The 13,052-nt window shown below is 33.6% G+C and overlaps 3 protein-coding genes and 1 non-coding gene across 17 annotated transcripts in view; 1 reads left to right on the forward strand and 3 right to left on the reverse strand.

Annotated features, from left to right (window-relative positions):
- Positions 1–620: 620 nt before the first annotated feature.
- On the reverse strand, positions 621–4,907 carry LOC109857535 (threonine--tRNA ligase, cytoplasmic). Of its 3 annotated transcripts, none has more exons than XM_020433934.1 (5): positions 4,567–4,907; positions 4,164–4,253; positions 2,460–4,015; positions 1,941–2,230; positions 621–1,865 (listed from the first exon to the last, which is right to left on the reverse strand). In XM_020433934.1, exons 1-5 carry the CDS (start codon positions 4,627–4,629, stop codon positions 1,720–1,722), a joined length of 2,145 nt encoding a protein of 714 aa, XP_020289523.1. In that variant the 5' UTR covers positions 4,630–4,907; the 3' UTR covers positions 621–1,719. The 3 variants fall into 3 exon arrangements, with proteins under 3 accessions (XP_020289523.1, XP_020289522.1, XP_020289524.1); XM_020433933.1 differs by having other exon boundaries at positions 4,561–4,907; XM_020433935.1 differs by having other exon boundaries at positions 623–1,865; positions 4,698–4,907.
- A 357-nt stretch (positions 4,908–5,264) lies between these two features.
- On the reverse strand, positions 5,265–5,337 carry Trnar-acg. Its single transcript has one exon. It is a non-coding gene; the product is annotated as a tRNA-Arg (tRNA).
- A 251-nt stretch (positions 5,338–5,588) lies between these two features.
- Positions 5,589–6,404, reverse strand: LOC109857526 (UPF0488 protein CG14286). Its single transcript, XM_020433910.1, has 2 exons — positions 6,241–6,404; positions 5,589–6,124 (listed from the first exon to the last, which is right to left on the reverse strand). Exons 1-2 carry the CDS (start codon positions 6,259–6,261, stop codon positions 5,618–5,620), a joined length of 528 nt encoding a protein of 175 aa, XP_020289499.1. The 5' UTR covers positions 6,262–6,404; the 3' UTR covers positions 5,589–5,617.
- A 132-nt stretch (positions 6,405–6,536) lies between these two features.
- LOC109857525 (vinculin) overlaps positions 6,537–13,052 on the forward strand; it is an 11,518-nt gene continuing 5,002 nt past the window's right edge. For 2 of the 12 annotated variants that reach the window (XM_020433897.1, XM_020433901.1), the window contains exons 1-13: positions 6,538–6,846; positions 8,583–8,690; positions 8,855–9,000; positions 9,116–9,392; positions 9,492–9,692; positions 9,784–10,024; positions 10,182–10,414; positions 10,785–11,151; positions 11,244–11,672; positions 11,763–11,854; positions 11,957–12,050; positions 12,203–12,250; positions 12,509–12,580. In XM_020433897.1, the coding sequence (XP_020289486.1) occupies positions 6,790–6,846; positions 8,583–8,690; positions 8,855–9,000; positions 9,116–9,392; positions 9,492–9,692; positions 9,784–10,024; positions 10,182–10,414; positions 10,785–11,151; positions 11,244–11,672; positions 11,763–11,854; positions 11,957–12,050; positions 12,203–12,250; positions 12,509–12,580 (2,365 nt within the window). In that variant the 5' untranslated portion in view covers positions 6,538–6,789. Of the gene's footprint in view, positions 6,847–8,582; positions 8,691–8,854; positions 9,001–9,115; positions 9,393–9,491; positions 9,693–9,783; positions 10,025–10,181; positions 10,415–10,784; positions 11,152–11,243; positions 11,673–11,762; positions 11,855–11,956; positions 12,051–12,202; positions 12,251–12,508; positions 12,581–13,052 lie in introns of all 12 variants that reach the window. The other 10 variants (XM_020433899.1, XM_020433902.1, XM_020433903.1 and 7 more) reach the window with 8 other exon arrangements.

Below are 13,052 nucleotides of genomic sequence, written 5' to 3' on the forward strand. Positions count from 1 at the left end.
TTTTACTCCTTCTACCTGCCTACGAGAGATTGTACGGCAATTCTGGGACACCCTGTATAATACTCCTATATTGCTAGTCGCGTATCTTCGCAATGAGAGGCACGAGGCCCGAGAAAGAGAGACGCACGAAGTCCAAATATGGGCATAGATGGTCGAGCGTCATTATACGCAGGCGCGTCTACTAAGCGAGAAGTATTATACATATATAATAAGCCTCTTGCACAATGGACGGAATAGCGATAGCGATAGAAATAACAAAAGTTTTAAAGAGTTTATATTTAAAAATAAAGATAGGAACAGCGGAATCTAACATACAAAACTACACATGTATCAATGCAGATCAGAAAATCGGAATAAGCAATAGCGATAAAATTTCCAACGAGTTGGAATTCTGTGTTAAAAACTGTGTTATTTCTATCGCTATCGCTATTCCTTCCATTGTGCAAGGGGCTTAACCAGAGCATAATAGAGAAAATATTAGGAATACGAATTAAAAACAGAGGTTAAATATAATGTACAATTCGAAAAAATAAAATATAACATTTAAATGTATATAAATATAAGCTGTATAGTACACTGAACTTCTATTTCTAATTCTTATTCCTATTATTTTCTCTATTGTGCTCAGGCCCTAATTATTGCACCAAACCACCAACACCAACCAGCGATGATGGTTCAAAATTCTCAAAATGTGGACTTTTGTATTAAAAAAAAAAATAAACATTTCAGCATCTTTTAGCATTTCATAAAATTTAATCTCTTTCATAATATATTTATCATTTTCTTTTCTTTGTGCATATGCAAAACACAATATTTGTGACACATTGGAAAATACATAATCCATTTGTGACTACTTAAAAAATACATAATTTGATCGAATTCTTCTTAGTTTTGCTCGAGTATGCAGTATAACTGTTATCGAGTTACAATAAATATTTTAATTTTAAAGTCGTTACAATAATCCGATTTTTTTTATATGAAGAAGTGTCACTTTTATATGGATTATAGGGTCGATTGTGTATCTATGCACGCTGCTTTCCTTTTAGAAAATACAATCGACACATCCGACACAAATTGCCACACGTCGCTTTTCATTTATAATTGTGATCGACGTCAATCGACACTCGGACTATTCTTGGGAGAAGAGTCAAAGGCTGCTTTCCCTTTAGGAGACACAATCGACACAAGTCGACACAAAAGTCATTCTGTCTTCGTTCAGTATTCAGTGAGAAACAAAGACAGAATGACTCTTGTGTCGACTTATGTCGACTGTGTCTCCTAAAAGGAAAGCAGCCAAACTGTGCTCGAGTATGTTAATCTGTATCGATTTGTCTTTTAGAAGGAAAGCAGCCGCAATGTAATGAAAATTACAAAAGTGAGCAACTTTATTAGTTGTTGACCAATAAAATCAGAGATATTTTAGTAAATTCGCTCACTTTTGTAATTTTCACTATATTACATGATATACATTCGATCCCCAGAATCGATTATAATCAAATTTGTGGTTCTCTGATTACAGAAAATTGCCATTTTTCTACTCATACATGAAAAGTCGAAAGTGAACATGATTGAAACACAAACATAGAACACTTTAGCGTACAAAAAAAAAAATAAAAAAAAAACACTAGATGAGTCTTTATAAATAAATCATTATAAACGTGTACGAAATGCCTTACTTAGAAATAAATAAATTTGTTTTAATATAGAAGAGATGTAAATTTATTTTAATTCGCCGCTTTGATTTCTTGTTTCCTTCAAGATTTTCAATTTTTCAATCAATTCGTCCACTGCCATTTCGCCGTGAACTACGTTGTCCCTTGTTCTAATGTTTACTGTACCAGCATTACGTTCTTTTTCTCCAACAACTATACAAAGAAAGTGATAACATGAAAATAACTTATATAAATATAACTTGCATAAATAATAGGTAAATCACTTACCGAGTATAAAGTTAAACTGTGCAAGCTGAGCATTACGAATTTTTTTATTCAGAGTATCACTCGGATCGGTATCAATTTCGACCATGACGCCAGCATCCCAAAGTTTCTGTTTTACTTCATGAGCATAATCGTCAAATTGCGTTACCACTGGTATAACCATTGCCTGTCGAGGAGAAAGCCAAAACGGCCACTTTCCACCGTACGATTCCGTTAAGATTGCAATCATGCGCTCTACAGAGCCTAGAATGGCTCTATGAATGATAACTGGCCGTGCTTTCTCTCCAGCTTCGCTGCAAAAACAAAATAGCTTTATTATTTGCAATCAAAAAGTCTTTATAAAAACTCGTGTGTCGTAGCTTTTAGTAAGTAACAACAACAATAATAAATGATTTTATTCAGCATTACAACAGTGACAAAAAAGGCAACAGCAACATCTTATAATTTAGCCCTATCACTTTAACAAACTAATAGATCAAAATTATCTTGTCAGAGATAGACGACAAATGTATAAATACTTACTTGATATAAGACAGATTGAATCTGATCGGCAGTTGGAAATCTAATTGTATCGTAGCGCATTGATGAGCCCTTTTGAGTGCGTCTAAGATAGTTATATCGATTTTAGGCCCGTAAAATGCACCATCTTGAGGATTAAGGGACCATGGCTCGCCGAACGCGTTCAAGCTATCCTCTAACGCCTTTTCCGCTTGATTCCAGACTGCTATGTCCCCTAAGAATTTCTCAGGTCGCGTGGACAAGCATAGATTAAACGTGAAACCAAAGACAGAATAGACACTTCGCAAAAAGTCAAGAGCGCCTATCATTTCTTCTTTGATCTGATCGACAGAACAGAATATGTGCGCATCGTCTTGCTGGAATCGCCTGACTCTAGTCAGACCAGTTAACGCACCCGAGAGTTCATTACGATGCAATACGCCAAAATCTGCCATTCTGAGAGGCAGTTCGCGCCACGATCTGCATCGAACATCGAATATCATGCAGTGGCCTGGGCAATTCATGGGCTTGAGTGCGAACGTTTCCTTTTCTACGTCGAAGGAGAACATATTTTCAGCATAGTGCTGCCAGTGTCCAGAAGTTTGCCACAATTTACTGTTATAAATATTCGGAGAGACCACTTCTTGGAATCCTCTCTTTCTGTACTCGGAACGAATAAATTCGATCAGAGTGTTGTATATGTACGCACCGCGCGGTAAGAAGAAGCACGAACCCGGTGACAACTCGTGAAAGAAGAACAGTTCTTGTTCTTTCCCGATCTTCCTGTGATCACGCTTGGCTGCTTCTTCTTGGAACTTCTCCCATTCCTTCAGCTGCTTATTATCTGGAAAACTTATTCCGTAAACTCTCTGCAGTGACTCCGCATTGGCGTTTCCTTCCCAGTATGTGGATGAGTTCTTCGTAATCTTGATGGCTTTGACCTTACCGGTGTGCCTGATATGCGGTCCTCTACACAAATCTATTAAAGGACCGCATCTGTAAACCGTGGTAGTGGGCGTTTTCACTTTTTCTTTTATAATCCGTACTTTGAACTCATTGTACTTGAACATCTCCAAGAGATCTTCCTTTGTCATCTCCAACCGTTCAAATGGTTGTTTCTCCTTGACTATATTCTTGTACAGACTCTCCAAAAATGAAAACTCATTGTTGGAGATGCCTTTGTTGCCCAAATACATATCATAATAAAAGCCATTCTCAATCGGAGGACCGTAACATAGACAACCTCCGTAAACTCTTTCCATAGCTTCACCAAGAATGTGAGCACTAGAATGCCAAAATACTTGCTGACCTTCCGCATCGTCAAATTTTAACAACTGCAGCTTGCAATCATATTCCAAAGGCCTATCGAGATCCCATAACTCGTTATTTACTTTTGCAATTACAGTGTTGTCTGCTAATCCCTGACTAATACTTTTTGCAATATCATAAGGAGTGGTACACCAAGATTGAGCAGATATAACCTTGCCATCTGGAAGAGTCACAGTAATATTTTCAGGAGTTTTTGCCGCCAATTCATTTTCATATTCCTTTTTCAACTTATTCCATAATGCAATACGTTCCTACAGAAGAGCAAAAAAAAAGAAAATTATACTTTAAATGTCCCGTTATATAAATGCTTTATTAAATGTTATAAAAACTTCCATTTTAAATATATACTTATATTGATTTACATATATACATTCTAACAAATTGTATTAGTTCTCTTACCTCAATGTAAGACGGCCAAGGATTGAGTTCAGAGACAGAAGACTTCTCCGTTATAGCCTGTTTTTTCTTTAATGCCTTCATCGATTTTGACTGAAAATAAACAATTTGAAATATAAAAACCGTCTTGCATACTATGTTTTAATTTAAGCGACAAACTGAATGACGCAATAAACGATCACAGGTGATGATGCGCGTCAGGTAGTTTTTCCCGAGGACAGTACTCGTATGTAGGTTACATTAGATAAATTATCGATTCTTTCATTGTTACGTGACTTGCAAACAAAAGATTTGTTCTAATGCGTTCTAAATTGCGATTAATATTGTTAGAATCTACGATGTAAAACAACTGCAGGTGAAAGAAAACAAATCGGAAAGGCAACAATACGTCTTAACCAACCCGAACATGTGTCCATTTAGTACCGCAGTAAACGGTTCTAAAAATGCGGAAACGTAACCTCGTCAGCATGATTTAACGATACTAAAAATAAAAAAAGCAAAAAATTCCGAATTCTATGTGAGAGTGAGGATTCATGCCTTATCCTCTGTCAGAGACAGATTTTGTACGTCAGCTACCACGTTGTCGCTCATGTCGTCGGTACGATGCGTCGTATCACGTTGTACGATCACGTTGCTGGTCTCGCAACCACTCACAATTCGCGAGCGAGAACTAACTCTCTCTGTGCAAATATCGCTAGTCGCTGGAGTCAGCAAAAGTAAAAACTTTACAATCGTGAAGGAATGGGGGAAGTTCCGAGTTATAATCCAATTGAATCATATTACGCAATATTACAGCCAAAAATTGAGTTTGTAAAATTGGAAAGATAATAGCTAAAAAAAATAAACATTATTTTTTATTATACACCCAAAACTGTTATTTGTAATAAAATAATCATGTACACACATAATAATGATTATATACAATACAGTTGAAACTATTGTGAGCGTTAAATCTATTTTGTTTTATAAAAAAATGTACTTACTTAATTTTACTTTCAATTATTTGCAATCCGGATATTTCAACTGTTACAAGTTTTATGAAAACATTTTTTACAAACTTAAAAAAATGTAAATATGTAAATAAAAAAAATGAAAAATAAATCTCGATCCTGCCAGGATTCGAACCTGGAATCTTCTGATCCGTAGTCAGACGCGTTATCCGTTGCGCCACAGGACCACATTGAAAATACGTAGTTAAAAATAACAATTTTAACGTCAACTTATGACCGACAAGCATAAATATCTATACGTACAAAATGTGACAAGTATTTGACATAACACACACATAAAATAAATAAAACAAAAAACATGTTATATGTAGCTTTCTTAACTAAAAAAGAAAAGCAACAGGAGAGAGATTTATATTCATAAAATGTGGAATGAGTGTATGTACACAAAAGGGCATTAAAAAGAACATTTATATATTATTTAATTTATATATGTTTATATAAAAAGTTTTATTTACACAATTCAAAATTAAATTGAAACATAGTTTTTCCATCACTATCTTGTACTTTCTGATCATCAACTTGTCCCTCATGTTCCTGTGCATTATGTTGAACTGCTTTCTTAAGGAATATTGACTTTTTAATAGTTTTTCTAGCAAGAGCAGGATCTGCAAACTTAACAGTTGAAGCTAGTTTTTTGAACTTTTGTTCATCCTCAGCCATTTTTTTTCTGTAATCTCCCAGTGTATTTCTCATTATTTGTCTCTTTTTTATTAATGGTGCAGTGTTGCTCTTTAACATTTGTATCTGCTTGTTGAGATCCTGTGCCTGTTTATTCTGTAACTTGCCAGTTCCTAAACATGCCTCCAATTGTTGTATGCACCAACATAACTCCAGTTCAAATTGATCTTCCACCTCTGAATTCAAACCAGTTGATTTGTTTTCATCTTCTGTTACTACAGGAGGAACGCACAGAGTTGGCGCATTCTTTTTACTCTTGCTGTTATGTTTAGAGATCTGAAATACAATTGTTTTAAATATATTAACAGATATTTCTCTTTACAATTACCTATATAATAAATATATAATTTTTTAACTAAAAAACAATAGAGATAAGGATTCCATAAAAGTACCATTGCAGGTTTTGATGGCATCTTTCATAAAATTAATATTTATTTCTGCTGTGCGTATATATATACATATATACAGTCTTATTATTACAAAATTACAGATGCTAGGCTAGGCTTGGTTAGGGTCGAATACTGGTACGATAACTCTGCATAGATGGCTTTCTGCCGCATGCGGTTCTCTCGATAGCCACGCAATCGAACTTCGTGCGGCTTCGGCACGGGCTTCGGATAATACCGGGTATTAACGAATACGAACGAACGTTGCCGACTACTTGACGTACCACATATTTGATAGTTTGATGGTGTTGGATGTGTTGTAAGTATAGTTGAATGCGGTCGACGGTCGACGGTCGACACACTCGACAGTAGTCGACGTTTGACATAGCGGATAAGTTTAATAAGTTGTGATTTAAAACAACCTGAAGACACACCGAGTTATTTTTTGGAGTTATTTATTTCTTGTTTTCTTGCACAACGTGGTGCATCGTGGTGCATAAAAGCTTTTTTCTTTGTTCATTTTATTCTTTTACATGGTATTAAAGACCAAGTAAAATGCCTGTCTTCCATACTAAGACTATTGAGAGTATTCTCGAGCCTGTGGCTCAGCAGGTAATTAAAAATGTCAAAATTGTGTTTTCTTTCCCCTTCCCTTTTTTCATTTTCTTTATTTACTTGTCAATTAAAATGAATTGTTTTGTTTTTCTATTGTGTGATATTATGTTTTTTTATAGTTCGAGAGCTCGGTTTTATTTATGGCATATACTTTTAATCTCTTACAATGCACTTTCGTTGTTAATTTATTACAAAAAATTGTATTTAATATGAATTTTATAATAAATCTCGGATAATCGAGTATTTATAGAGAAAAGAGCTCATATATTCTGGTACATGAATCACATTTACGAAATAACCTTCTTGTTTCATCTCTCTGGAAAGCTTTATATAGAACTATGACATCATATCTCATGTATAGAACACAACTACTAAATTCATCATTCAGACATTTAAAGAAATGAAACTTAATCTTCTTTAGTTATTATGGAGAATGGTCTATGGAGGTTGTGCATTATTAGTTTCACATCACTCCAAAAAAGGACATGTTGGCACATGTATCATCCCACACCATGTAGCATCCTACACACATATTCACATATACTAGAATATTAATGAGAGAACCAGCTCTCACATAAACATTTCCATGTTTATATATAGCCCTTCCTCTTTCACACATTTCTGTGCTTTTCTATATATATTTCATATTTTCTATTTTAATGTATATGTATACATATTTCTTGTTTCTTATATAAATATTTCACAAAAATTTATATTTGCTATGCAAATACATATATGAATAAACAAAAAAATATTCTTTTTAAATAATTGTATATACATACATATTGTAACATATATATACAGGGTGTCCCAGAATTGCCGTACAATCTTTCGTAGGCAGGTAGAAGGAGTAAACCTGAGTCGAAAAGTCCTGAACCATTTTTTTCTATTATTTATAATAAAGGAGTAATTATTGAGTAAATCAGGCCAATCAGCGCAGACCTTTAGCCGGGCACACGTCAGTGAGCACTCACACACACCAGGCGCGCGGCTCACTGACGTGCGTCTGGCTAAAGATCTGCGCTGATTGGCCTGATTTACTCAATAATTACTCCTTTATTATAAGTAATAGAAAAAAATGGTTCAGGACTTTTCGACTCAGTTTTACTCCTTCTACCTGCCTACGAGAGATTGTACGGCAATTCTGGGACACCCTGTATATATATGTATATATATATATATATATATGTATATGATTTATATAAAATAAAAAAGTATATACTAAAAAAAGTATGATAACTATTATTATACAGGATGTCCCACGATAAGCCATTTGATATAATTCTTGAACAGTAGGTAATAGGAGAAAAATAAAAACATTTTTTTATCATGTAGAATATTGCTATGAGAAAAGAATTTTATCTTCAACAAAGTGCTTTATCTTTAACAAGGTCATTTTACATTTTTTTTAGATGGAATATATGTTTTCTTTTTTATGGACAACATTTTGAACTGTTTTTTTCTGTATTTTAATATCAAAACAAAAATATATAGCATTCCATATAAAAAACAAAATGATCTTATGACCTTGAAAACTTGAAGATAAAAAAATTTATTTTTTCACAGTGACATTCTACATACAAAAACATGATAAAAAAGTGTCATTACATTTTTATCCTATTACCTATCCTATCATTCATGAATTGTAATGTATTAAACAACACCTGTAAGACACCCTGTATAAATATAAATATATATATATACTTACATATATTTGTTTATTTTATATAAAGGTTTCGAGACTTGTCATTTTACATGAAGAAGCTGAAGATGGAAATGCAATGCCAGATTTGGGACGGCCTGTACAGGCCGTCAGTATGGCTGTGACCAATCTTGTGAAAGTAAGTTTATATGAAATTATAACTTTTATATATTACAATTTATTAATTAATATGCATTCTTATTAAAATTAATTTTCTAAATTTTATATTTAAAAGTTTTTAAAATATTTGTACAAATTTAATTATAGTATGTATCTTTTACTATTTATTTCTTTTTTTTATAGGTAGGAAAAGAAACAATAAACTCTTCCGATGATGCTTTGCTTAAGCAAGATATGCCAGCAGCACTACAACGTGTTGAGGGTGCTTCTCGTCTTTTGGAAGAAGCTTCAGCCATGTTGAAACAAGATCCATATTCTGGTTCTGCCAGGTAATTTATGGAAACTTTTAGATAAAATCACTCATATGAAGTTTAATGCAAAAATTATATACATGTATATATATATATATATATATATATATATATATTATATTTCTCATTTTAGAAAGAAACTTATAGAAGGATCACGTGGTATTTTGCAAGGTACCAGTTCCTTGCTACTCTGTTTCGATGAGAGTGAAGTACGAAAAATTATACGAGAATGTAAACGCGTACTAGATTATCTAGCTGTTACTGAAGTTATTGAAACAATGGAGGATTTGGTACATTTTCTAAAGAATTTAAGCCCGTGCCTTAGTAAGGTATCAAGGGAAGTAAGCGCACGCGAGAAAGAATTAACACATCAAGTGCATAGGGAAATATTAGTGCGTTGCTTAGAACAAGTAAGCATTAAATAATGTAATTTACAATGCATTGCAATGTTATTATTTAGTCCAGTTTATTTGTTTATTGGTAATATATTTGTAAACATGTGTTTATAGGTGAAGACACTTGCTCCAATTTTGATCTGTTCCATGAAAATTTTCATCCATATTATTTCACAAGGTGGAAAAGGTGCAGAAGAAGCAGCAGAAAATCGTAATTACTTGTCTGGGAGAATGTCTGATGAATTAAACGAGATTATTCGAGTGTTACAACTTACAACATATGACGAAGAAGAATGGGACGCTGATCAATTAACTGTAAATCAGTTTTTATTATCTGATTTATCAAATCACGAAAGAGAATGGAAAAGATAGTAAAAGCATAATACTGTAATTGTGTTGCTGTTAGGTGCTAAAAAAAGCTCAAAGTGCTATAGAATCGAGAATACGAGCTGCTTACGATTGGTTGGACGACGGACTGGCCCTAAGAGGTGGTGTTGGAGAAAAAAGTCTTCGTCAAATAATAGAACAAGCATCACGTTTGGCAGAACGGTATCTACCTCCGTCGCAGGCAGAATCCATGTCTAAATTAACATCTCAAATTGCTACTATGACCGATGCTCTCTGCGAACTACGCCAATATGATAAAGGTTACTCCAGCTTTATGTTATGATTTATGTTATTATAGCATTAACACACGACACACTATATATATATATTCTAAGAATCTTTTCGTCTAGAGCAGACGTAAGATTCAATTTAAATTAAATAATTAGTTATATATACTTCTACATTGTCTCTACAAAGGCACTACACCACAAGCGGAAGCCTTAGCACGCAGTATTAAAGAGAAATTAAACGAACTTCGCGGCTCGGTAGCATCTGCTTTAGTAGCAGCAGATAAATCGGGATCTGCACAAACAGCACATACAGTAGCCGGTCGATTAGAACAAGCAAATAAATGGCTTCTGAATCCACAGCATGATGACAAGGGACTTGGTAAAAGGGCTATAGCTTTAATAATACACGAAGGAAAAAAGGTATGATGTATAACTAATTTTTTAAATATAAAATCAACACGTATCATTTCTCTTGCAATTCTGTACTACAAGTGAATATATAGTGAATACATAGTGAATACAAAGAGCATGTATTATCCACATTCAAGTTTTCATATAAACTTTTCAATTTAAACATATGAACATCTTTCTAAAAAAAACTTTCTATAATACTTAATATCTTCAATGCTGCGCATAGAAAGAATGAGCAACCTGTAGCAAATGTGAGTTTGTAAACTTTTAGTTATCTTTTTAGGTGTGCGGAACTGTCTAAGCATTTATATATAATTTTTTTTTTTCTGAAAGACTTGACAATTCCTTTTAGCATCAATAATTTTATGTTTGAAAACAGGTGGCCGAAGGTTTACCAGGTATACACAAGGCTGAGATTTTACAATTGTGCGACGAGGTAGACAACTTGTCGCATCAGCTTGCCGATCTCTGTGCTCATGGACAGGGTAACACTCCGCGCGCTCAGGAAATCGCCCGGCAATTGTCGCACAAACTTTACGAACTGAAAAATCGAATACAGCAAGCTGTTGTGTCTCGCGTCGTTGAAGATTTTATTGATATCAGTACACCTCTCAAGCAATTTACGGATGCGGTTTTAGCTCCAGCTAACACACTTGGACGCGATCAAAACTTTAACGACAAAACATGCGCGTTACAAACATTCTCGAATAGAGCGGCAAAGACTGCAAGAATGGTCGCGGCTGGCGGTAAGTAACAATTTTTATCATAACTTTGCACTATGTAAAATAGTTTACTGATTTTTCTGTAAGGGAGCTTAATCACGTCGCATTATTTATAGGAAGTGGCGGAAACAAAAAGTTGGCAGAAGCGTTGGCTGCCAGTGCTTCACAAGTGGAATCTTTGACACCGCAGCTGATTAATGCTGGACGAATTCGCATGACATATCCAGACAGCAAAGCCGCGGACGAACATTTTGAGAATTTACGACAACAATATGCGGAGACGATGCAAAGAGCGCGAGCTTTATGTGACGAAGCGACCGACAGCGGCGATTTTATTAGAATTTCCGAAGAGCAGATGCAGAAACATACGTTCCTTTGTGAGGAAGCTATTGCCAAGGCTCTGCCACAAAAAATGGTTGACAACACGGCATCTATCGCACGTCTCGCGAATCGAGTTATACTTGTTGCGAAACAAGAAAGTGATAATAGCGAAGATCCTGCCTTTATACAGAGAGTAAATCATGCTACCAACATTCTTCAAAACAGTAAGTACACTTCTAAAGAAGATCGTTCTTTCTTTAAAGATACAATGTTTGCAATAATTTTCTTTTTTAATTTTCTACAATGTTTAATAGGTGTCGCTCCAATGGTTCAAGATGCAAAATTGGTGGCAATGAACATCAATGATAACACCGCTGTATCACGCTGGAGAGAAAGTAATCGCGCAGTGAGTATCTCATGTATTATGTACAATAATATGTACAATATATAATATGTACAATATGTTAATATGTACAATATATTCTTATTATTTTTATGTTTTTCTTAGCTTTTAGCGAATGTCGGACAAGTTCGTAAGGCCATTACAATCCAACCAGATTTAGTGCCACCTCTAGACGTGTCACAATTACGTATTACTGATGGTAAGAGTTTAAATTTAATACATGTGTATTGATGTGATACATTAGAATTTGTTGGTGAAGGTTTGATGAAGGTTCAATTTTATTCAGTCATTGTCATAACATATTTTGATATTAATTTTGTATACAATGACACTCCTCAACATGTTTTACAGACGTACAAATTCCAATTCAACAAAATAATAATTACTCCAAAGCTAAAGGTATCTTTCAGTATAAAATAATTTTATGCATGTTGTGTATTGTTAATTTTATATAGACACATTCACATCTTTGAAGTTATATCGAAAGTTGAAAATTATGTTACACTAAATGAAGAGTTTTTGATATATATTATTCATTGCATCTACATTCTGCCACAATCATCCTTCTCATATGTAAAATGCAGATAAATAAGACTGATTGCAAACTTTGATTTATTGACATCAAATTATAACATTAATTATATTTGCTCTAATTAGTAGAGAATCCTGATCTTTTATATCAAGAACTGGCTTTTGACAGCGAATTAGACAAATCAATTCAAGATGGAGGTAACTTATATTATCTATATAGTCGAATATGATTATATAGTACTCTTGATATGTGCCTTTAATGTTTATTTCTGATATAAGCATGCATTGGCTTAATATAAAGCTCATATAATTTAAATGTTATTAATATATTTAAAATATTAATAAATATAATTTAAATGATGAATATAATTGTTATGAGAAACAAATTACATAATATACAGCATTATTACCAAAATATAAAGACTTAAATGTAAGTGCGACACAAATTATAAAGTTTATACGTAAAAATCTATTTTATATAGAAAAGTTTTTGTATGATATAAATCTGCCTTTAAGCTGCATTTTGCTAATCATGCATCTATCATCTTCACATTAACATTTCACATAGTGTGAATTATGATTATTTAATATTTTACTTTATGAATAGCATTAATAATATTTTCAGTATATTCAAATGTAAAAGATTTAAAATAATTTTATACTGACATTA

This window comes from Pseudomyrmex gracilis, unplaced genomic scaffold (genome assembly GCF_002006095.1).
Source record: "Pseudomyrmex gracilis isolate BER0280 unplaced genomic scaffold, ASM200609v1 scaffold_162, whole genome shotgun sequence".
Taxonomy (NCBI): Eukaryota; Metazoa; Arthropoda; class Insecta; order Hymenoptera; family Formicidae; genus Pseudomyrmex; species Pseudomyrmex gracilis.

Bases quoted from the DNA above. Each gene is read 5' to 3' on its own strand.
- LOC109857526 (XM_020433910.1), bottom strand. From the start codon at position 6,261: ATGCCATCAAAACCTGCAATG. The intron at 6,125-6,240 runs GTACTTTTATGG...ATTGTATTTCAG, and splicing joins TGCCATCAAAACCTGCAATG to ATCTCTAAACATAACAGCAA.
- LOC109857535 (XM_020433933.1), bottom strand. From the start codon at position 4,629: ATGCTGACGAGGTTACGTTTCCGCATTTTTAGAACCGTTTACTGCGGT. The intron at 4,016-4,163 runs GTAAGAGAACTA...GCTCTTCTGTAG, and splicing joins CTTGGCCGTCTTACATTGAG to GAACGTATTGCATTATGGAA. The intron at 2,231-2,459 runs GTAAGTATTTAT...TTGTTTTTGCAG, and splicing joins TTCAATCTGTCTTATATCAA to CGAAGCTGGAGAGAAAGCAC.